The sequence below is a fragment of the Channa argus genome, chromosome 20, assembly GCF_033026475.1.
Source record: "Channa argus isolate prfri chromosome 20, Channa argus male v1.0, whole genome shotgun sequence".
NCBI lineage: Eukaryota > Metazoa > Chordata > Actinopteri > Anabantiformes > Channidae > Channa > Channa argus.
In genome coordinates, this window is record NC_090216.1 from 5,492,429 (window position 1) to 5,518,001 (window position 25,573).

Here is a 25,573-nt window from a genome sequence, read left to right on the forward strand (position 1 = left end):
GTTTTTCTCGGCTCCTCTCATTAATGTATCAAAGACTTACCTATCCCTTCTTGCCTCCTCTCTTTCCAGCATCGCAGTGGGTGTGGGTTTCTATGGCAACAGTGAGACCAATGATGGCGTGTACCAGTTGACCTACTCCCTCTACAATGCCAATCACACGCTGGGTGGTGTGGACAGTCTGGTAAGTAAAACACAGACCTCTTCCCATCAGTGTCACACAATGAATATGTCCTACACACACACACGTCGACACACACACACACACACATATATATCTCATAATGTCTCTGTATAAACTGAGTGACATCGTTTTTAGTCGAGATGAAAGACTCAGACGGAAACAAAAAGCTCTGAGTGAAGGCTTCAGAAGTGTTGTGTACACACACACAGACATGCACAAACAAAAACGCAGGAGAGGAGGAAAACCCAGAGGACTCAATTTAGGACGCCTTTAAATGCTTTTTATGCTCTTTTTATAGCTTCTACCACTACACACAAATTGACAGTCTCCCAACACAAAAACTCTTCCCTTCCAGATAGACAACTCTCACACACACACACACACTCTCACCCACCCTGCTCTGCCTGCTCCCAGCTGCTGTGGCCACGGCAGGAACAAAGAATTGTCCTGTGTGGTCTCACTCATTTTGAGCTCACTTCAGCTCAGTCTGGATAATCATCTTCTATTTTTGTCGGCCTCACTTCCCATCTCAGAAACATCACAGAGACATTTAAATATCACTCACTATTTTAAGTTTTACAATACGGACAGGGCCTTTCTGATACCCTTTTGTGGACTGACATGAGCCTACAGTTAAATAAACCCAAACACTGGCTGAACATTTCTATGAAAGCTTAATATTCATGCTGTGGATGTTTTGACTATTAGGGCTGATACCCACCGGAAAATAATGGAATGGAATGGAATTTATTTCTTTTAGGTAATGTTCCGATTTTTTAGAAGTTCCTCTTATTCTATATTATTCAATGCAAACAAGCTATAAATAATAAGCATAATAAGCATTGCACAAAATTGTAAATAAGCCTTTTTCATCTTGGCAGTGCATATACATGTGTTTTGCATGCACACACAAACACACACATTTTTCACTCACTTTCTCTGTGAAGGCAGCTGGAACACGTCTATTGTTTAGCATGGAAAAAAAACTTTTTTAATGCACCTTTTGCGATTGATTTATGCCTCTGTGTTGCGAAACCACACGCAATGGCAACTGAAATGGAAGTGTGAAGTTGTTGAAAACTTAAAATTTATTAGGAAATCATGTCATTTTTCTTCAATGACATGAGGATTCCTTCCTTGGTTGTTTGTGACCAGCGGTGATCCAAGGGCACAAGCAGAGGTCCTGGGTGAGTTGCTGTTAAAGAGCAGGGATTAAGTCTCCATTTGTGTTAATGGAGATTAGTGTGGTGGTGGTGTGTGAGCCGCTCAGTGCAGAGACTCAACATCATCTCAGTAATAAACACTTCGCTTGGAGAGTATAAACCCCAAAGCTCACTCTCTGCAGCACTACTTTGCAGCATGTTTGGACTTCTCACACTGACGATGAGTGAAAATGATCTTGGGTTTCATTGGAGAGCAGTTCTCAGCCGTCTGGTTCTGGTTTATGCACTTTATAAATAATTTAGACTGGGGACATGTAAGAACCATATTATGACTGATGTTGGAAGATGAGTTAAGCTGCTGTAGATAGGTGGGATTAAAAGAATTCATCTAACACAGAGCTCATGTTTAAACTTGTCAATGTGTTCCTCTGGCCCTCTGTAAACTTGTGCAAACACAAAATTGGACATGGTGGCATTTATTTCAGCATCCTCTGCGGTATGAGTGTGTCCGTGTGTGTGTGTGTGCGTGTGCGTGTGCATGGCTGAGTCCCCTGCATGCAACTATAGACTGTTAAGGAGTCTAGTACAAAGGACAAAGAGCCCAGTGTGCCACACATACAGCTTCCAATCTCCCCCCACCTAATCAACCATGAGCTTAGGAGACAAAGCCTTTTGATGGGGAAGAACAAGGAGCAATGCTGGCCCGTCTGATTGACAGAGTCAGTATTGAAATCGGTATTGAAATCACTGACAATGAAGGCCTCACTGCCCTTTGGCTCGCACAAATGCCTTTTAGCGTGGCTCCAAGTGAGTTCAGAAGCGAGTTAGCGTCTAAAGACCCGGTGTGTTAAAGAGGAAAGGAAGGAAGTCAGGCTCATTATTAGCAGAAGCTGTTTTTCTCGGCTACTGTTGAGACCTTGATTAGTAACAGTCTAGAATATATGCTTATGATGTGTCTATGAACGCAAACAGACACACACGTTGTTGGTGAGATGTGCAATTTAACGACATTAGTTTCAAAACAGAGAAGCAAAAAGAAAAAAGAAAAAAAACAGGAGAAGTGGAAATCAGCCAGCCAGGATGCTTTTTTTTCTGTGCTGAAATGGGACTGATGTGACATTTGAAGCATTTTCTACACTAATAATAACTCTATTGTTGGGAGACGGGCGTTGTGAGAGGCTTTGGCAGCCACCAGTCACTCGGTGGACTGGGTTGATGTCTGGTTCAGTCACTGAGCATTTGGCCTGAGCCCAAACAGGGTTTGGAAGTTGACGTACTACATAATTACAGCCCTGCATATTTCCACACCAACTGCTTGTCATACAAGGAAATTATTTGGATTAAAAAAAAAAAAAAAAAAGTAATGTTTTTTTGGTCCCAGTCCTGGGAAAGAAGTGAAAAGATAATTGTTGTTAAGACTTGCCTGATGTATCTGATACTTACCCTGCTTGGCTGTGGAGTTAGAGGGGACTCGCACAGAAACACAGAGAGTTTCCCAGACGGAGTTCAGATGCCCTCAGTGTGAGCTGACACTGCTGCTGTGTGTTTCAGTTTTTTTTTGGTGTGTTTTGTTTTGGGGTTTTTTTTTGCTGCAGTGTTGAAAAGAAGAACCAGAGTCTGATGATTAAGCTCTTCTGTTTGGATTTATTTGATTCCATTCAGGTTTAAGTGTTACCTATATTCATGACCCAAAGGATGAGTCTTTCTTTCAAAGGCCGTCTGTATTTATGCACAAAGACTGGGTTATGAGTCTGAATATTGTGAAGTTATTTGTTTGACTGTCCTCTGGATGCATCTTTGTGGAGGTATTCCACTCATGTCTGAATAAGAGAAGACCCTGGGGCAAACCCTGGCATTAGATTTCTCTATACAGTGCCTTTAACTTTTCCACATTTTTTCATGTTACCACCACAAACATAAATATATTTCATTGGGATTTAATGTGACAGACCAACACAAAGTGGCGCATATTTGTGAAGTAAAAGGAAAATGTTTTACAAATAATATCTGAAAAATGTGGCGTGGATTTGCATTCCCCTTTACTCTGATACCACAAATCTGGCCTTTATGGAAGAGTGGCAAGAAGAAAGCCATTGTTGAAAGAAAGCCACACAAGCCATGTGGGGGACACAGCAAACATGTGGAAGAAGGTGCTCTGGTCAGATGAGACCAAAATTTTACTTTTTGGCCTAAATGCAAAATGCTATGTGTGGCTGAAACCTAACACTGCACATCACCCTGAACACATCATCCCCACCGTGAAACATGGTGGTGGCAGCATCATGTTGGTGGGATGCTTTTCTTCAGCAGGGACAGGGAAGCTGGTCAGAGTTCAGGGGAAGATGGAATGAGCCAAAAAACAGGAAAATCTTAGAAGAAAACCTGAGTCTGCAAAAGACTTAACCCAAAACATTTGCATCTATAATTGTAGTAAAAGGTGGTTTTACAAAGTATTGACTCAGGAGGGCTGAGTACAAACGCAAACCACACTTTTAAGGTATTTATTTGTAAAAACCATTTATCATTTTCCTTCCACTTCTCATTTATGCGCCACTTTGTTTTGGTCTGTCACATAAAATCCCAATAAAATACATTTACATTTGTGGTTGTGACGTGACAAAATGTCATAAAGTCAAGAGAAGAGAGTAGAAGAGAGAAGAAGAGAGTAAAGTCATAAAGAAGAAACAGGAGCTCATTCGGGTGATACAGTGTCTCGGGAACATTGAAAAAGAACTGAAGATACGTGTGAAAGTCGACGTCTGTGCTGCTCTGCACAGCCTGGTGCCTCCGCGAACCAGTACAGGTTAAGTGACTGAACATTGATTTGACTCCTCCCATCAGCTGCACAGCTATAATACAGGGAGGAGGTCATGGCATCGTTCTCTTCATTGCTTTACTAGAAGTCTGGTCATGTGTTATGTTCCAAGAGAAGAGTCACTATCTTTTGATTGTTCTACAACATATAATGTGTGTAAAGAACTCCTCCAACAGGTGCTGTGTCCGGCTGCACATCTGGATTTTTATTTTTTTTTTTTGTGCTGGTGGCTACACTGTATTTCCCTTTAGGACACTTTTGCTGACTTCCTAACACTCGCATGGCTGCTTTGTTAAAGGACCAGAGGACACATCTCCCATAGCTTAGTCACTTCCTGCTCAGCCCCTCATCTGTGTGAACGCTTGCTCTCTTAACTGCAGATGTTCATACATCACAGGGCTGTTGAACTGCTCTTATGTGCTTGAGTATCACAATACCATTTAGAAGAGTCACTGTGCTTCATTTCGCTCAACAGTCTTGTGGTCTGTGTGGGCTGTTGGTTTTTCAAAAGCTTTGATTTATTGCGTGCTCAGTGTCTCACCAGCAAACCCCGAAACACCTGCAGTTCCCTCTGAAGGACAGTGTCTCCTGAGCTCTGTAGTGGTCAGGGGTCTGAGAGGAGAAATGGAGCTGCGTGAGAATGTAATTTTAATGAGACGCGGTGAGCTTCTTTACACAGCGAAGTGAAGATGGTCTCTATCTTTGAGGTGACCGAACTGCCGAGGCACTTCAGATGCATGTTCCATTTCACGCTCGAGCTGCTACATTCAACTTTAATTGAATGATGTCTCTCCACTATCAAACAGGAACAGTATGTTACAGCATAAATAAAGTTCGGTCCTGTATTTTAGCCATTTTTTTATGCACAGTTTGTTGTAGTTACAGTATAAAGCAATTACGGGACAGGATGTAGTTGAAGTGCAGCAGCTAAAATGAATGCAGATTATTTTATAGTCTGAGAAGTCAGTAGTTGTAATAGGCAAGTGTTTTGTTCAAATGATGCTTATTAAAAAGAAACCACAGAATGCAGCAAAAGATCCATGATGCAGAAGTTGATCCCTTTTAATCTGGTGTCTGATTCCCATCAATCTTTGGCAAACAATTTTCTGTTCCAGTTTAGAGGCTGACATTATCTGGGATGTTTGTGTCATAAATTAAAAATGCTCTGCCTCCCTCTGCTTCGTGCTCTCCGTCTGCTCTGAAGCATCACTTCCTCTGAGGTCGTGTACCAGTCCCAGCAGGCTTAAAGCTAGTGATCCAAATCTAGTGAAGGAAGAGGAATTTATGTTGTGTGGAGTCTGAGAGGGAGGATTGTAGTGTTGGGGGCAAGACACGCATGCAGACGCTTTAACAAAGAGCCTATATTCAGTCGTTGAAAAAAATGAATTATCATTAGAAATTCATAATCTTTGCATGTATGATGCCACAACGTTATTTTTGTGAAACGATTGGTTTTATTGATGAATTTTAATGCTTGGTTAAAGATAAAAGTCATAAATGTGTAATTGGGGAGTATGAGGCAAATGAAACGCCGTGAGACTATGTAACCATACCACCACTATTAACGCTGCTAAGGGGCCTCAAAACATGCATATGAGAACCTTTACATAAGGCCCAGTGGGCTTTATGTTCTAACCTTACCTTAAGCAAGGATTTACATTTGGTTTCTGACGGCACGTTGTAATTTTTTCAACCCAAGGCCACTTGTCATTTGTCAGTTAAGCCATTTTTGTTCTTCTGCTTTTTTGTTTGCTATCACCCTCCAGCATGCAGGAATGAATATCCCAGTGTAAAATAGCTTTTGTTCCACGCACACACTCTACTGCGATTTCTTTGTTTTGGAAATATGTGAACGCAGAGAACGCTTCTTTGTGCCCTAAAATGCTAGACTGAGATAAAGACCAAAAAAAGACTGGGACTGGGAATCGTATCTTCTTGATCGGTGCGGATCACTTACACAGTGAGGATCAGACCGAGGCGAAGCAGAGATTAGGCGGATTGGCTGTCTCCCCCGGCGTTTGAGATAAGATTTTCACACAGGAGGCAAGGACCAGATACATGCCTTCATTTCTCATCTGCAGTTTCTTCTGCTCAGTCTAAGGAGGGAGCTGCATCAATAAGCACAGAGCAGCACAGGCTTGTGGAAATGCTTGTGAATGTCAGCGGCTTGATTTATTTATTTTAAATTTTTACTCATTTAGAATATTATTTTGCGTATAATTCACAATTGCAGCTGGAGCAGTCTGTATTTATCACAGTGTCTTTTATGATAATGCCACTGGGGCAGCCAGTCACAAGTTTCAAATAGTGGCCTTAAAAAAAAATATTTTAGATTTTATTTTATTATTTAGTGTTTTATAAAGTTAAATGATTTTTCAAATATTTTAAACGGAATTATGCACCATAACTTATTTTAATGTGAGAGCTGCTGTCCAAACCTCCCATGACCCCAGACTCCCAGAGTCAGTGCAGAAATGTTGGCTTCTAAGAGTTTTTAAACATAAGGAGATTCCCCTTCTAACCAGTCACACAATTTTGATTAGCGTATTGCAAATGATTCCCTGAAGGCTTGTAGAGAGTGTGCAGGACGTCAAAGAACCAGCCTTGACGGAGACGAACTGCTGCGTCTTTGCCGTGTCGGCTTCCTCTGGGACAGAGCTGACGAGCGCTTTCTGCACTAGCGTGACGGGAAGCATAAGAGACCAAGTATATTCAAACTACTCCGCACATCATTAACACCACCTGTTGGTTTTAATATAAAAAAGTGGGATTTTAATTTAAAAACATATCATGAATTGATAAATGCAGATGTGTCTTCTGTGACACCAGTGGTCTCTTCACCACAATTACTGCTGTAATGCCACTATTACTAGCATCATTTATTTGACGTTTCCTAGTTTATTATATTCAATCATTAATATCTCCACTGCTCCACTTAGCACTAGCACTAGCTTAGCACTTTGGTTCTCCTGCTCTTCTTTTTTCGCGCCCAGAGTCATAACTCCTCTTCATTTTCATCAGCTGGTTTTCCTTATTTCATTAGAGGAGTTTGTGTACTCTGAAACAAACGGATTGAGAGTCGGGGGTCCAGTTAGGGGGCTCTGAGACTGCTAGTGTGGTTGCAAACTTTGCACACAGTCACGTTTGTCAGTCCCCTACTGGTCAGGGGCCCAAGCAGTTGCCTGCCTGGCCTTTTGGCACGGGGCACCTCTGAGCACATGACAGGGATTAAGCCATTGAAAATTTGAGTTGTTTTGATTTAGAAGAGTATATTTATTTTTGTACTTCAAGTAAAATTTCGACCAATACTTGCACTTTTACATGAGTATTAAGTCTGTGTACTTCTACCACCTACACAGCGTATTGCATTTTGCTGTGTAGTTGCAGACCGCTCAGTGTGGCCAAGGTGACCTATGTCCTCCATGACTTTATAAAGACCACCAGCGTTAATGATCGGTGTATACTTGTTTTTTTTTATGTGTCAGTTTTACTTTTAAGAAGAGAAAACATATCATGCAATGGAAATGAACCTCATAAAATGCTCTAAAGTGCGATAAAAAACCTTTCATTTTATTATTTTAGTTAAAAAGACAAATAAATCCGACTTTTGTCCCTTTTTGTCTGCATTGTCACAGCACACAATAGGAAAACTTTTTCTTCTTGAAAATACTTGAAATAACAATTTTCTAAGGCATCATATTAACAAGATTCTAAGGTAATTTCATTCACTTGTTCAAGGATGAAGACGCCTGTAAAAGTAAGTACTACATTGATGATTTGTAGGTGTACCAGACAATACTCATTCAATTGTGTGGGTTTTTTGTCCTTTGTTTGGTGGGGGGGGGTTTAAGCTCTTGGTTACTCCTTTTTACCATAGGCCTTTAAATGTGGGCTACACATCAATTGCAAACCAAACTTCTAACAATTACTTCCACCCAACCTCGCCTTCCCGCAGCTCCACCAAACCGCTGTCTCCGACAAACAAAGCAACAATATGAGTCGGCTCTCGTGTGAATGCAAAGTACCCTGCGCTGAATGAGAGCATTTATTACTTCTTTTAATTATCAAGTAGCAGGATGTTTGCGTGAACGCCATTTTCCCAGTAAACAACTTCTCCCTTCTAGCAAAGCACATTGTAATTAAACTGAAGGAAATGGGTTGCGGCTTCAGGAGATGTTCCCTCCACACCTACTGCATAATGCTGTCTAGCTGGCTGAAGAGGAAAAGATGTAGAGGATTAGAATTCTCTCTGAATAATACATTCACTATATGATAACACTGTTTAAAAAGTCAATTGGTCTAATTAGTGCAGCGTGATTTTGTCAAAATGTCTGAGAAATAATAACAGCAGTCATGGAATACAAAACTTAGCACCAGCAAACTGAGAATTTCAACTCTGGACTCTAGTTTTGGCTGTTTTCCATGCTGAACTGTTTACTTAGAAAGGACCTCTTCACCGACACCCACACTCAGTATCCCAGCTCTCCCACGCTGTCCCCTCTCTCTGCTCCAGTGCTGATTGGCAGCACAGACCAGCCTCATGTTTGGCCTAATCTCATCTCTGTCCACGTTTTGGGAAACTTTCTCATGCAAGAAAAGAGAAAAAAAAAAAAAAGGATAAAGTTGACCATAGGCACCCACTTCACCAGCAGGATTCTGTGCTGTCAGAGCATTTTTACTTTGTTTTTTTTTCTCCCTAAACTGGTGCATTTTGCTGCTGGCAGCTTTGAAGATGGTGAGTGGTTTGCACTTTTCTACCTTATTAATACCCAAAGAGCTTTATGTTGCTTCTCGTTTATCCATCCATCACACACCGATGGGGGAGATGCTAGGCAGCTGACCTGCACTCACCAGGAGCGACTCATTTGGGGTCGAGTATCTTGCTCAAGGACACTTCGATTTGTGCCAGACAACAAACCTGGTAACCCAGTTACCAAAATGTTCCTCAGTGGTACCTGTCATTTATCAGTGCATTTCATGAATAGTTCATTTAATCATTGTGAGTGTTGAATGATTGTATTTATATGAAGAGCAGCTTGGTGAAGCTTTTCTTAGGCAGAGCAGAGCTAATTTTAGCATGTTCACAGTCCTAACATGAGGATTTTAAAGCTAGTAAGCCACATTTTAGAATTTTTCTTTTTTTGTAAAGATATGCTTCAGATGCTGTACACTATTGTTTCCAATAGCTTTCAAGCAAAGCTCTTCGTTTTGACCAATCAGGGGAGGCCATCAATTTCTGCTTCATTAGTACGTTTTGTAGCATCCTATTTATTGTAATTTCATCACCGCAGCTGCCGGAGGACTTGTGCAGAGAATAGTGGAAGATAAAGAGCAACGCAAATCCGTTTCAGAGCGGGGAGAGGAAGCCCATGAGCAGAGCAGAGGGGACTGATTCCAAGTTGCACATTGTAGCTTCAAGCAGATATAATGTTTACCATGTTCACCGTCATAATTTCAATGCATGTTGGCATGAAAACATTTGCTGCTATAAATAGCAACGGGCACAAAGCACAGCTAAGGCTGATGGGAATCTGATTTGTAATGGACTGCATTTGTAAACAAACCAAAGTAACGGACAAAGAGAATGTGATGTGCTAAAGATCAACGGCTTTTGGCTTGTCCCTTCTTTTGTTCAGGTGGCTGGGTGTGGCGGGATTCAAACCCGCTTCATCCCAGCCCAATGCTCTACCACTGATCCACCGGGCCCCCCGCAATCTAAAGTGCTAAAGGAAAGGCCATAATCACCACAGTCAGCAGGACAGGTGCCATGAACGTCTGCATCTAATGTGTAACTTACGGAGTGATTGAATGCTGGACACATCCATGCATAAAATCATGAAAATCATTAGACGCTGTCGGTGATTCACACTCACGGAAGGTCACAGCCCAGATGCTGTGTTTAGCATTGATGAGCCCGGAAAAACCGCTTGGCCACACACAGGTACACACAGCCATGTGTTACATATCTTTTCCAGTATAACCACTGAACAATGCGACCAGAGCAGCAGTTGACCTGCTGGTTCAGTGCCTCACTTCAAGCAACAGAAACTTATATATTGAGAAATCTTCTCCCTCTGTGAAAAAAGAAATCACAGCTGTTCAGAAACAATTATGAAATGCAGGAAACGGGTGCTGACAGTTATTATAAAGAAAGAGCGTATATAGAGAGACAGAGAACCCATTAGTGATGACATCTCTTGATGGCAGTGATTTTGAGTTTCACGTTATTGTGTGTGTATTATGGAATCCAATTGAATTTGATTGCTTTCTATAGAGTACGACTCATACTGTAGAGACTCGCTCACTATCTGCAACTCTGCCATACCGTTCATCTCATGCACCCTCTCCGCCTCCCAGGTGACTGGCACCATGGGCAGCATGAGGAGTGGCCTTCACCAGCACCTCGCAAGGCTGGACGAGATCTTCGCCACGCGCGGAGACTACGTGCAGACCCTGCAGTTCATGCAGCAGATGGCAGACAATGTGATCAAGCAGTTACTCGGCCTGCCTGACTGGGTGGAGGCTAAAGTGGACCTGGCGTCCGTTGCCGATGAAACAGCAACCATAGAGTACTACAGGTGAGGAACAGAGAAATACACGTGTCAGGCCTGTGCAGTACAGGGGTTGTGTTCGTTTACAGTGTCTGTAATGCTCCACAGGAAAAATGGCAAGAATTCAAATGTTGTTTACTGTAGCATTGAATATGTGTGCATTTATTTCAACAAGTGTGTTGCAATGTAAAATTTACCCACACATTTCTGAAATGCAAATGACTGAAGAACACTAACTGAGAAAACAACAAAGCATGAGGGAAACATTTTATTAGCCAGGATTGACACATGTTGTGACATAATGATCTTCAAATAAGATTGGAGTAAAACATTATCTTCTCAATGATCCGGGACACTAAGCAGAATTCTTTTAAAAGTGCGGCCACTGAGCACATTGCCAGTTGGAAATTGTGCTCAGTAGTTTGCATGTTATGACCTGAATCACTCACTCAGTATTTAGTGGATTTGATGAAATGATGTGGCATCATCTGTGTATCACCCACTTGTCTGAGTGAATACAAAGTCATTAACATTAGCAATTATTGCATCAACCATTGACCTTATCACATTAGTGTTAAAGCTGTATTCCTATCAGCTTAGAGATTTGTAGTGAAATAGGCTCCGCTGTATTTCTGTGGTATCAGCGCGAACAGACACACAGATGATGTGTTAGTATTGATATGTAATGTGACTCCTCTGATTTGCCAATGATCCAATACCCCACATATCTCCACACTAATAGAGGAAGCAGACTGAGAGCTCATAGCTAAATATTATAGGCTATTAATGGATTTGTTACACCTGCCTTAGCCCAACAAGTAGTTTGTTTTTGCATGTGTTTGATTGGAACATATTAAAGTCCTGTTGTCTCAGTGCTGGCTGCGTATCTTCAGTGTACCCATCCAATAATATTATGTGTACTCTTCGGTGTGGCTCACAGTGTCTGTCATGTCGCAGATTCCTTTTGACCCGGAACTAACGTCTGATTTATTCTTTATTCTCTCAAAATGTCTGTCAGCGTCCTATGCCTACATTTTTTTTTTTATTTCAGCAAGAAAAGCTTTGCTGAAGTACTTACTTCACACTAAAAAATGTGTGATCTGTTCTGATTCTCGATATTTGCTCTTTTTGCAGCTTCTGTGTTTAGATTAGTTAATAATCGAGGGGAAACCTAGCACATTTGGAAAAGCAATCCAGCACAAAAATTCTATTATAACATACATGTAACTTTCCCTATTCCCACATGTCGCTTTGCTGCATTCATACTAATTGGATTAAGACTGTGTGAGACCAATGAGGTGGCAGCATAACCCAAGAGACTCCGTGTACATGTTGATGTCCCAGCTTCTTGTACCGAACGTTAAACGAGGACGAAACAGCAAGGAGGTGGTGGTGAGGGAGAGAAAGGTGGATGAAAGAGAGAGAAAGAGAGAGAGAGGAGAGCGACTGAAGAGAGGAGGAAGCATAAAGAGAGAGCTTTAGAGGTGGGGGTAGAGATGGAGACAGACTGGTGGGAAGTAAAAGAAATGATGAAAAAAGACATTAAAACTGCAGAAAGTGGAGGAGGGATGAGTGGAGGTGGATGAACGCTGATGGAAATGAGCCGAAGTGGAATTAGAAGAACAACAATAATTTAAAATAATTGATTTCGATTTGATATATGGATTTCTAATTCCGTGTGAAATTGTGACCCAGAAGCGCACACTCTCACACACACTTCTGTCGGCAGCTAATGCAGGTGCCTGAAAATAAGTGGGACACTCGTCGAAAGAATGGATATTTAATTTTATAAAAAAGTAAAATTAAGCATTACTTCCATTTCTCCTAGTGACAAAAACAAAGCACCTTCCTTGAGTTTTCTTGTCAAATTCCAAGACATTATCCGTCAGGTTCTTGAGGATCAAGTAAGCGAGGTGCATGCAGTGTAGGGTATCCGTGGAAACGCATGTGGGTGAGGTGCTGAGGAACAGTACATTTACTTTTAACTAGTCGTGGGCAATGATTTACCATTTAAAACTCTCTCTTTGCCAAGACAGACATTTAGCAGCAGCAGTTTAATTTTGTGCCTCTGTCTGTCCCTGCAGGTGGCTCACCTACCTGCTGCTCCTCATCCTGGACCTGATCATCTGCCTGCTGGCCTGTCTCGGACTGGCCAAGCAGTCACGCTGGCTGCTCACCACGTGAGTCTAATATAACGTACCCTATAAAAGTGAGCTACTTACAAAGACAAGAGCTTTTTCTTTTTTTCTTTCTTTTTTTTTTTGTATGCTTCCAGTGAATAGAAGCAATGTGTTCCATTTTTGTCTTTTTGTGCGTCATTTTCCTTTCCCACACAACTGGAAGGAAAGACAATTCTTGAGAAAAGGGGGTGGGATGGGAGATTAGCAGACTTAAGTAAAGCAGAGCTAAGTGGGAGCCATCATAGGAGCAAAAGACTTTTTATTTTTTATAATGTCACATTACTGCTGCAACAACTGCTGCAGAGTCCAGATGTTACCACACAGAACACAATCAGCACTTTGTAAAAAAAAAAAAAAAAAAAGCTCACTCCTCCAAATGGAGCAGCATATTCTTTCTGCATTCTGATGGTTAAAACTTGACCAAAATTGTATGTTGTTGTGTTACATCATGCATAAAACAAAAAGCTGCATCTGAACAGCTGAAAGTTTAACAGACTGTTACTGTAAGATGTTAAGGCCATGTTCTTTCATTATTATAATGTTTAATGTAATATGTGCTTAAGAGGACGAGATGAACAGGTATGAAATATTTTGAAATGGTGCAGAATTGGATAAGTGAGTAGGAAATGGTGTGGACGAAGGGCGTGTGAGGGAGGAGCTGCATCTGTTGCCTTGGGACATTGCTTGTGAATGAGGCAGCTAAAAACTGGATCACGTTCTTCTACAAACACGGCCCCGTTACATTTTACCATTTGCCTGTACGTAGTGGCAGGCTGAACTTTGTCAGAGTGTTGCCGTCGCAATAACGTTGCTCCGCAAATTGGGTTGGAGAGCTGTGGAGACATTGGAGCGAAGCCAATTGATGTTATCACCAATATAACTTCCTGAAGCTCGTTCCACCAGCTCTACACTCGACCTGCTTTAAATGGATTCAGACAGTAATTACATCCAGTAACAGATGCATCCTGTATCTCGGGAGCCTTGTCAGGTCGCCTGTTGCTTAGCATTTTGGGGCAATATTAGGATTAATATTTGATTGATTTGACCTCTTATGTGTGTGAAGCTGATGTTGGTAAGAGAGAATTATGGAACAAAAACAATTATACAAAACATTTATTAAAAGATATAATGCAAGCACATCCTATAATATTCTGTATATATTTATATCATACCTGCACACTTCCTCCTAATGACTACAGTAAGACAAGCCCCCAGCCCCCAACCGATACTACTAGAAAGTTGATCTTTTTGTTGCTTTTTCCCATTTCTGCCGTAACCAAGCTTTCACAGAGCATGAAATCCACCCAGGCCTCCACTCATCCAGCCGAGCGTCACTCTGTCTGTCTCAATCAGTCAGTTTGGGGTGTGAGCTGTGCTCGACTTGGCCTACCAACCACAAACCCACCCCCAACTTCACCCTCCAACCCCTTTGCACACACCAGATGAGTCACTGTCAAGAGTGTCTGCCCTCCCAAGGGATGCTCTCTTCCAGTAGAGTGGAAGTGGTTGGAGGCTTTCAGGAGCAGATTACACTCTGGGGGCCGACTGACTTTTCCTGGTGTTTATAACTGGCTGGCTCAGAGTTAACATGACACACAGTAAGAGTGTAGTCAAGGAGATACACCCACATGTGAGAAAGGAGGAGTAGCTACAGACAGGTTTCATTTCAGTTTCTTTTTGATATTCGCTTGTTTCTGGAATGGGATTTTTTTCAATTTGTATCTATTCATGCCTTGAGCACCTTAAACATGTAGGGGAGGCGGCGGGAATCTCAGAAATTGACATCTTTATGACTTCATACACTGAACAGACTCTATTAGGTGAATTGAACTGTGAAATGACATGATGTAAATACATGATAAGCCCCCTTTTTTTTTAAGTGTCTGTGCTCATCCCAAGCAGTGGGAATTTATAGATGGGAGAGAGTTATTTCCCTGGGTGACAGAAATAACAAGGACCTGCAAAGACCTACAGCAATAAAAAAAACGCTATAAAACACAGTCATTGCAAATAGTGGGACGTAGTTAAATTACAAGTAAGGAAAAGAAAAATAGACTTTTACTACCTGGAGGAAGCAAGTGGTGCGTATGAAGTACTAAATTGTTTTACAGAGAAAGACAGAGCTGTTGAAGCAACTGATTACGGCAGCTAGTTTTTCCCGTTTGCAGCTGCGGTCTCAATAAAAGTGGGGTAATTAATACAAGAAGGTTTAGTTTGAAACCAGATGAAGGAAGTGAAGATGAAAGCTGAGCAGATTAGTCCAGGCGGAATCTCAGCGAGGCAACAAGAAATTCCCAGAAATTATTTTATTTATCAAGCCATATTTCATTTATTTATGACGGACTAATGCCACCTGAATTAGTTTTTAATCAACTTAATGAGCCACTGCTTTTAAAGTCTTTCAAGTTGTCACTGACAATACATTTCACGTCTTCCTACGCTGGGTGCCGTAGGTGACGTTATTTTATGGTTTTGTTTATGTGGCCTCGATTAGAAACTGAAAAATTCAAGGCTCGTCACAGCAGAGAATCAGGATGCAAGCACTGGTCTTTTGAGTGTGTGTGTGTGTGTGTGTGTGTGTGTGTCCTTTAACCTTTACGGCCATGCAGGTTCATTGTCCTCAACAACAGGACCATTTGTTAAAAGGTGACCCCACACAGGGAGGCAGCTGACTGTTGAAGTTGCACTTCTTGTGGCACCAGGCACCAAAATGGCAGCAGGGGTGACGGTATTCTTACACTCAAACAGTCAAAAACTCTAGATTACAATTTGCTAAGATGCTTGGGTTTAAGCACAAAGAGGTCAGGGTTTGGTTTAGGCACTAAAGAAACACGGTCAGTGCAGTTTGCCACTCTGTTCTCCTGCGGCAAAGCCGTGTTGAGGGTGTTATGCTGGCTGCTTTTAATGTTTATTGATTTAGTGGAAGTGGTGCCACTTTTCTTCCAAGAAATCTAAACTTGCACACAGTTCTAAAGTGATACTGAGGGCAATAATAAGACAGTCACGAGGGAAAATGATTAGATCAGTGAGGTGTTGGAGTTTTGAGTGTTATTTTCGTTACTTTTGCACCTCAAAGTCACAATCTGTGAAAAACATACACACACCATAACGAGGTTAAGTCAGTCATTAATTGTGTCTGATATGATAATCACAAGGTAGAAGCCAAAATTAGAACTTGAGAGATAGATGTGATTATAATGACAAACTAACTGGAAGTATACTCCTCTGCCTCCTGTGCATTTCTGCTTTAAGGGTCACAACACTTTTAACTAGCTGAGGTATTGTAATGATGACAGAGACACCACCTCCCATCTCTTTGTATAAGCTAGAAACAGCAGTTTACAGCAGCAAATCACATGTTTTTATTTGAGAGTAAAGAAAAATCGTCCCCGACTGATTTACTACAGAGTGGCTTGATCTCATCCTTGGTGAGTGCTTTTGCAGGCATGCTCTGCCCTGCGCATTGGCCTCCATGACTTTTACACTTGATGTGCTTTGTGTCAGGTTTACACCCGATTTGCTTCTGTTCTATGTAGCTCGGAGGACCCCACCCCCCCTTCTCTGTTCAGCAGTGCCCAAAGCTGGATGCAGTTTTGTTTAGTTTGCATGTGACCTGCTGGGACTCGGGGGTGCAATCGAAGGGCATCTCTCCGATTTGCCCAGCCCCGCAGTGTCAGAGTGGTTTGACAAATCTCACACTCAAACAGACTTGGCTTACCAGACACACAGGCCAGTGAAGCCGGTTCCTTTTGGTGTATGACCCTTTTGTGTGCCCTTCATCATAACTTACCATTGTTGCCCTAGTGGGGATATAGGGGATTATCCCCTGCTCAGGTTTTATTTCAATGGTTCATAGAAGCCTGACAAGGTGAAATGATTAAGTGTTTCAAAAAAGAATGTGATAAAAATATTTAAAAAACTGTTTTATGTAACAGGCTTTTCTTCTTATTCCTTCCATCATGTTGTTATCCCCTTGATTTTTATAGAGAAACATGACCTATAGGGTAAGTTTGGAACTGCCGCCATATACACGGTGTGCAGAAACATGCAAATAAGCTATTACCAGACAAACAAATAGGTTAAAACAAGGTACAGAAATGGCACTGGTGTATATTTTTTTATTTGGTTGGATACTGTAAGTAGAGCAACATGTATATCTGTTTTGTTTTTCAGTTGACGAATCGTGATAAGGACTCTGTGACGTCTAGCTCTTCGTTGCAATCTCTTAACCGTTAAGTGTCAGGGTTCAGTGAGTCAGTTGAAGAGCCGGAGGGAGACAGTCTGCAAGCCTGAAATACTGATAAAGAGGACGGCACAAGGCAGAGAAAGGAAATGTGGGTGATGGTTAAGGGAATAGTTGTAGCGTCAGGAATGGGGGGAGGAATAGAAGTGTAAATAGACAGAGGAACAGGCTGGAGATGAGCCTGGGCAGAAACAAATAATAATTAAACACTGGTGACGCATTGCAAAGTGCCACAACGGTCAAATTGACACAAGCGTGTTATTAGCTCTGGTGATTAGAGCTGATCTGCGATGGCACCAGCTTTTGTCTTTTAATGGCTATTGATCTTCTGTCTAACTGTGTGCACACAGAGTGCAGAGTGCATGCAGAAAAAACAACAAGCTCAAATCTTCCCATCCACTGTCACATGCCCCTGATGTCATTTCCTGATAGTATGAGGTCATCAGGCAGGGCACCCTCTGAAGAACAAAACCACATTTTCAGAATCCACCCAGGGGGGCTGTAATTAATTGTAAGCCAATGGAGCGGGTGTGCTCTGCTCCTCGGTCCTCAGTTCATGTAGCCACGCTGCTGCAGCTGTGGATGTTGGGGCTGCAGAATCTAATACCCCAGAAATAAACATGACCTCTGGCTTTTTCTGGTGACGACAGGCCAGTGAGATCAGCACTCCTGCCCCTCGTGTTGTTTCGTTTTAATAGCAGTATCCTTTGGGAAAATAATTCCATGTGCGTCACTGCACTCTGTCTCTTGGATATCTGGACATTTTGTGCTGCACCTTACAGCACTTTGTTTCTTCTTAATGCCCTGTGAAAAGACTTTACGTGACTATAACTCCAATTTCTAGATTAACGTTGAATCAAATGAGCATGTGTGCAGAATGAGCTGCTTGGCATGATGAACCCACAGAGAATTATCACACTTCTGCAGTTCTTCTCAGTTCTATAGGGCTTTATTCCATCTTTTGGTTTGATTTTCTGGCCCACAATGTATGGTTTTAGTTCATTCCCACTAATCTGAGCTGCTTTTCAGGCAGGAACAGTTTTTTTTTTTTACATCATTAAAAAGCATTAAAAATATTTGCCTCCAGTCCAGCACCAAATGCCAGTCAAACAATGTCAGCCAGATATTTATCTGTTGGCGGAAAGTGAAACAGAGCCAAAACAGCTTGAATAATGTACTTATTTCATCAGGTGAATGAATGCTTCTAGTGTTGTTATCAGGAAATATCTAAAGTGAAGGGTAATGTTGCTCTGAATCTCTTCACTTTATCAACTTTGGCCATGTGAAAATGTCAAACTTTAAGTGCTCTAATAATCATTCTAATGGGGTCATTCAAGAAATAAATTGCGTCCACCTATAATGAATAACAAGATTTGGAAAGAACTAACCGTAGAGTGATGTAAATCACCAATGTGTTGGAGTTGGAAACATCCCAAGTTTTATTTCTTTGGATGAATGCCGAGCTTTACCAAGCGATCACATCCTGTTTGCAGAGGCTTCAGTTAATCTGCATTTGATCCAGTGATTATTGTACTGAGCTGCACCGTGACCTCGCTGTCCCTCTGTGTCCCTGCAGGATGATGGTGTCCGGGGTGCTGACGCTGGTCCTGAGCTGGACTTCTCTGGGAGCTGGCCTGGCCACCGCCGTGGTGAGCTACTACACGTCCTCTCCGCCGACAGCCCAGATGCACAGTGGCTCATTGTAGCAAAAACTGCTCTTCAGTCATTACTTATCACGTCTGACAGTCGTTAGTTTAGTTAAATTGCTTTAACTCAGACTCTTCTGCGCCTGAAAATATCATTCGGTGTGTGGGTGTAGGGGAGAAGGCATGATTGTACCTGGCGGCACATGCGCTCACTTGCACATGCATACAGTAGCTGCATGCGTATTTGGGTGGATTTTAAAAAATGTGCGGCCATTACAAAATGACAGTAAAGTGAACATGCATCAAGCCTTTTCAGTTAAGATCGAGCATCTTTTTACCCTCTCAGGCCTTTAATTGAGTTATTATTTGTAAAATGTGAGTGAGCTGGAAAGAGCCCTTAAAGCCATGCAGTCTCAGCCAAAAGGCATCAGCCCCTCTTCACGAACGAATCTCAAATTCTTGTGATCTTATCTTTCTGTCATCTCATGCACTTTTTGATCTCTGCCATCAAACAGCACACCTCAACAAAAATAGACCGGCAAGAGAACAAAATCCTAAAGCCCCCACCTTGCCAGCATCATTACACAAGCCCGAATAACTTTATTCAAAGTCAGGGATTAGGACAGCGGGAATCCAATTGCAGCTCTTAAAGCTTATCATCTGACTAAGTGAATCATTTCAAGCCACGCAAGCATTTGAATGTCCGAGAGTAGAAGAAGCAATTTAATGTGGGGGGAAAAAAACAGAAGTATTTGAAAGAATGAATGTGAGGTGGACATGCAGTGGTGCTGACTCACCAGCCTGAGGCACGAGTGCTGTTTTTCTCAGGTTTGTTTGGGATTGTTACTGTGTGTGAACTTAAGTTGAAGATAATGAGCATTAGGAGCATCGGCTCCACACTCTCACGGTGCGTTCGATAGCACGGCCATCACACAGGAACCCCGGGGCTTGCTGTGCAATCCAAACACCCTACAAGCTTCGCAATACACAACTTTTCAACAAACAACATGCAGTTGAATTACAGTGAAACTAAATTTCTACATCCTGATGGCTAGTGGGCAAAAATTGGTCATGGGAATCATCAAAAATACTGGAAGCAATCGTGTTAAGACAAGTGCAAACTGTTGCAGCCACTGTTGCAGATGAGATATTTGTAATAATTTGTGTTGTACACTAAACTCCCTCTGCTCTTCTACTTGAAAATGGCTTCATATACAGTAAATGTAAACAATCATACCTTTTTTCATCAGTTTGTCTAATAAAAACATTATTATTATATGGTGACCTGTTATGTAACGTGGTGTTTGGCTGAGTTTGACCCTGATGGGACTGTACGGTGGACATCCACTGGGCCCTCTGCCTGTTTAAGACCAAACATCACCATGCCTTCAATTGGCAGCGGCAGCAAACTGCAGCATCATGAACTCCTCAGACAGTGTGTTTGTGTGTATGTTCTTAGTTGTGTCTTACCATGTGTTAATTTGAGTCTTGCAGGTTTATTTGTGTCTTCCCTCTGCATATGTGAGAATTGTTTTACACTCAACCAAAAAATTGTGTGTGTGTGTGTGTGTGTGTGTGTACACTGTTTTGTGACTCACTCTGCACAACTCCTAGACTGCATATATGTAGCCAAAAGCAATATTTTGTAGTGCTGCAGAATCTTTATTTCGCTGTTATTTGTTATATTTGAATTCCCTAGAGCCTAAAGTGAGATATTAAACAATGACGAGCAGCAAAACGTCCAGTTTAACTAGTGAATTCTCTGTGTTTTTGCATGATAAATGACTTAAATGCTTAATGCCTTACCAGAATTGCAAATCATATTTAATTGCAATCCATTGAGAAACTTACAGCGAGAGAGTTTTTGATCATTTTAAAAGTTTAAGCCTTACTACTTCCTAATTACTACTTGTTTTTTTGTACCCAAATGATAAAAGTCCAAGCAGTCTTTTTTTTTTTTTTTTTTATTCATGTAGTGACATTCGGGAGCGTTCAGGGGCTGCAGACTGTAGCAAACACTGAACAGGTCATCAGTCCCTGGCAGGTCTTAAATAAAGTGATGTTATAAGCTTTGGCCAACTCTGCGCATCAGCTGTGTTTTAATGGTTTCAGAGTGTTTAAGGGAAGCAGAGCACCTGTGCCAGCATCACATACAGCCCCAACCTGTCTGTAAATCTCTTAAAATCTTTCTTAACTCTCCCCGACCTCCTCCACGCCGGGTTTCTGAGGATTGAACCCATGAAAATGGATTTGCCATGACACTGAGTGTGGTTGCTGTGTGCTAATGATGTCAGACGTACCTGCATGCTGCTGTGGTGTGTGACAGCGTATTTGTTTTTATGTCCTGTGGATCTTTGTGTGTGGCTCTGGATACAGGTGTGTTGCCGATATTTTTTGTGTGTGTTGGCTATTTTTGTGCTCGACTGACTGCAGATGCTCGTGTATCTAAATGGGTATCAAAATATGTGTGTTACATCTGTGCCCTGGTGCTCACACTCTACTTAATTACTGATAGCGAGTAGTCAGAAATCTCTGAGATTCACTTTTTATCCTTCAGGAATCCAAACAAACTTGATCCCGAATTGCAGAGCTCCTCTTGTTTCGAACAAACTGGCTCCGCTTGCTGTATTTCATCTGTGTGTGGTGCTCATTAGCGTACCCCCCAGAGAAGGTTAAGCTACACGCAGCATGTTTGTCCTGAGCTCGGGGGAAATTTAGCATTCAGACAGCGTAGTTCATAGGAAAAGGCAGCTCCTCACTTTTGTTATTTTGGTAAAGCAGGTTTCTTGTTAGCACTCTTGGAATGAAAGTGGTTGTGAGTGACAGAATCGAAAAGTATCACTGTCTAGATGTGTTCAAGTGGATTAAATGGAGCAGTTTGCTTATTTCATTTTTTTCTTTTTCTATGAGAAGTGAGGAGTGTTAATGAACTATTAATGTCAGAGGCAGTGGTTAGTATTTGACACGGATTCAGTCCTTCTCTGAATTAGTTTTTACCTCATTATTTCAGAAAGTGTCCATTCTCTTCAGCTGTGTCTTCTATTCCCTGCTTTATTTCAGGGCACAAGTGATTTCTGTGTGTCCCCTGACAAGTACATCATGAGTCAAACAAAGGGTATCATCGGTGCTGGTGAGCTTCAGCGTGAACAATCTCACTAATTTTCCATTAATGGAGCATAAACCTGCAGCCATGACACTAATTGTGCAATTAAGCTTTATCTCCTGTTTGTTCTTTTACAGATATTGTGCACTACTACCTTTACTGCAACCAGACTCTTTCCAACCCCTTCCAGCAGGTAAGACACACGTGTTCAGTGTTTAGAATGAGCTACCAAGTTCTTTTAGCTACGCGTTCACATGTGCATCGCGGTGACCTCGCATAGCCAGCGTTGATTTGGAGCATCGGTTGTGCGCGTCCCTCAGAAATGAAAGGTCAACTTGTCTAAAAAGTGGGTATGGTGACTCCATGATTAGTGCCAATTTCGCTATTGCTGCTTGCGTTTTAAAGATTCCGTGAAATGAAAGAGGAAAGAAAAGGAATGAAGAGGGAAGTACAGAGGCAATGGTGCTACCGCGACAGACAACAACGGTGAACCTCCACAGTACCTATGGATACATATTGTTGTTACTTGATAAGACCTATCAAGGGAATATTGGGCTAACAAGATGAGAATAATAAAAATACCTATGGTGTATGTAGTTTGTAATTAAGGGGTACTTATTAAATAATTACATGATAAATGCAAATACTTACAGTGTAACTACTGTGTAACTACCGATAAGGATATGACCTACAGTCGTCCTACAAAGGAGCTCAACAGTCCCACTAAGCCAAAGTGAGTCAGTGTCTTTCAAAGCTACAGTGTTTTTGGGCCAAATTCCACTCTTTGTTCAGCTGAGCAGCAGCAGAGGGATGTGTAACAACCGGAAACAAGGCCTCTGATTTCTTACAGCCCTTTGATAAAGTGTCTTTAACAAAATAATAGGTTTATGTAGCAACCGACACCCACTGCCACATACGATACTACATGAGACCATCTTCAAAACCCGATTTAATATAGTAATTAGGGAAGGTATCGACATCGTATCTGGATTACACAAACCCAAAGAAGTAGGTCCTAACTAGATGTTGGAAAATAATCTTGCAGGCAATTAAGACAACCCTCAACCATGGCGTCTGAAAGCTTTCATTATTTCAGTCAACTGTTTGCTCACTTTAAATGCAGAGACATTTTTTGACCTGTAATTTACCAAATCAGCGCTCGATGGGGACTAAATTTCTCCGCTCCTCAAGCCTCATCTTTGTCAAACTCTTTCTCCCGGTCCAGCTCTGTCTCTCCCATTTACATTCAAATTTCACCCCACAACTCCAAACGGTGAACACTCCAACACTCCCGGTCTGTCACCACCATTTTTCGTTCTTCCTCCGTGCCTGCACTTCCTCATAGCTTCCCCGTCAAACGCGACAAGCCAAAACATGCCAAAGTGATGTGATACACACGAGAAAATTGCCGAATAAAATGAAGCAATTTGGTGAATGCCCTGAAGTTCCTGGAGGTGCCTCCTCAGAGAAACAGTGGCCGCTTTGGGTCACGTCAGTGATTTTTACCGCTGACATAAATCAGCAGTAAAGTCAATTTCTGTGAGCTCAGCTGAACTCAGATCTCATTGTCTGACCGTCGTAGACATGGCCCAAGGATAACAAGAGCACAGCCACAGAGGGCAGACAACTGTCACCCTGCCTGCTAAACAAAGTCAGCGCTCTCTTCTCTGCCGCTCAGACACCCAACAGGTGCAAGGTTCACAAGCACGCTGGCAGATACAGCCACTCACATTCAGCGGCAAAGATACTTCTCTCTCGCTCTCTTTGGCTTTCTGTCTGTTGTTTCTCTGTCCCTCTTGTATTCTCAGCCTGAACTGCAGCAGTGCCCTGCAGTTCCACCCTCTGTGCCCCTGTATTTCATTGCTCCAGGCATCACCCCTGCTTCGACTCTACTTCGTTTCCACAGTTCTTTTTCTATTCTTATCACGGTCACCTCCTCTTCTCTTACTGTCCTCCTCCATCCACTTTCTTTGTCCTATTTTTGCTTTATTTGGCTCAGAACAAGCTCACCCAAGCTAAAGGAAAAAGCCAAATGTGATCAGGCTATTACATTCTGCAGTACAGAGCTGTTTGAGCATGGGCTGTCACGTAGACGCCGGAATAATGTTGGATAGGAGGAAAGCAATTACATTTACAGATAGCTGATGTAATTGACCACATCCTGTCCCAATTTAACATCGTGCCACAGATCAGGGGGTCTGTACGATTGTCTCGTGGGACTTGGTGACTGTGGAGATATCATTTTCCTCTGGAGATGTGACATATTAATTAATTTATGGTTATGTTTGAATGTTAATTTTGAAAAGAGGAACAGAGCAGTTGATGGCTTTTAGTATGTGATTAACCTGTTACAGTGTGCCGGATATGTGGAGGCTTGTTTTGCCCCCTGTTGGTGAAAACAAAACCTACAAGGCCGCAGTGGCCCACTCATACTACACACTTTAGTAATATAATATTCTAAAATAAGATAATGTAAGGTAACAAATTCACAGTTAAAATGCAGTAATTTTGGGCCAGAATTGAGTTTTTTTATATCGCTAAAACACCTAAAAGTAGGATTTTACTATTAGGCTGTTACATACATCGGCTAAGTAGCCTTTAAACTACAGACATTTCAATGGTTAAACTAAAAACATTAGTGTTTCATTTTGCACTTCTTATTTTTGTGCGTTCTTATTACGATTTATTGCTAACATACTTTAAACAATCTGACAAATGAATTTAGAGAAAAAAAGCTTCCGGTCATTTGTTTTGAGCTGGTGGAAGGACACACCATTGTTTTACAGCAGCTCCCTTAAGCAGCCTGGAGAACCTTTGTTTTCAATGCTGCGTGTAAAATCTTGAACTATGATTTCATGATCTTGCACCACTCAGTTACATGCTCTTCTCTGTCCTGTTTGCAGCCTCTGACCATCTTCCAGAGGTCCCTGACTACCATGCAGATCCAGATCCAGAGTCTGCTCCAGTTTGCTGTGCCTCTTTTCCCTTCAGCTGAGGTATCATACACAGAAACACCGAACGACTCTTTTAGCAGCTCTTTTTCAGTCAAATTATTTTAGGAGCTGAAGTGCTTTTCGGTGACATGGTGACCTCTCCACAGAGAGACCTACTGGGCATCCAGCGTTTGCTCAACTCCTCAGAGGCCAGTTTGCACCAGCTGACCGCCCTGCTGGACTGCAGGGGTCTCAACAAGGTTTGTGCGCTGCATCCTAATTGGCACCACAGCAGCACAACTAGGTCAATGGGAGAGTAAGTGGCCACCCAGGATTTCAGCATAAAACTGAAAGTGGAACCAAGAGCGGAGAAAAGCAAGACAAAACAGATGTAGAAGAAAGTATAATTACAAACACCAAAGCCTCTAGAAATTGTTATTTGTGGGACTTCAAAGAACAGCTATTCTGCTCATTTGTCCTTTTGTTTACATTGCCTTTTGACCTCCGTAGGAATACCTGGATGCGATGGTCGGGGTGTGCTACGATGGGGTGGAAGGTGTGCTCTACCTCTGCCTCTTCTCCATCCTGGCAGCCTGCTCCTTCACTGTCATGCTGTGTGCCATTCCCAGGGCATGGAGACAAATTGCCTCCAGGTCAGTTTGTTCTCTGCTTGCCTGCCTGCCTCAGTGCCCTCATTTCCTCGTCCCGCCCTCATCTCTATGCAGCATCACATATTGCTCATGCATGTGTGGGACTTT

The 25,573-nt window shown here is 42.1% G+C and overlaps 1 protein-coding gene across 2 annotated transcripts in view; it reads left to right on the plus strand.

Annotated features, from left to right (window-relative positions):
- Nucleotides 1-25,573, plus strand: part of ttyh2 (tweety family member 2) — a 49,372-nt gene that overhangs the window by 19,090 nt on the left and 4,709 nt on the right. For both annotated transcript variants that reach the window (XM_067488753.1, XM_067488754.1), the window contains exons 3-11: nt 70-181; nt 10,517-10,737; nt 12,795-12,890; nt 18,710-18,782; nt 21,840-21,909; nt 22,020-22,075; nt 24,786-24,878; nt 24,983-25,075; nt 25,326-25,468. In XM_067488753.1, the coding sequence (XP_067344854.1) occupies nt 70-181; nt 10,517-10,737; nt 12,795-12,890; nt 18,710-18,782; nt 21,840-21,909; nt 22,020-22,075; nt 24,786-24,878; nt 24,983-25,075; nt 25,326-25,468 (957 nt within the window). The remainder of the gene's footprint in view (nt 1-69; nt 182-10,516; nt 10,738-12,794; nt 12,891-18,709; nt 18,783-21,839; nt 21,910-22,019; nt 22,076-24,785; nt 24,879-24,982; nt 25,076-25,325; nt 25,469-25,573) is intronic.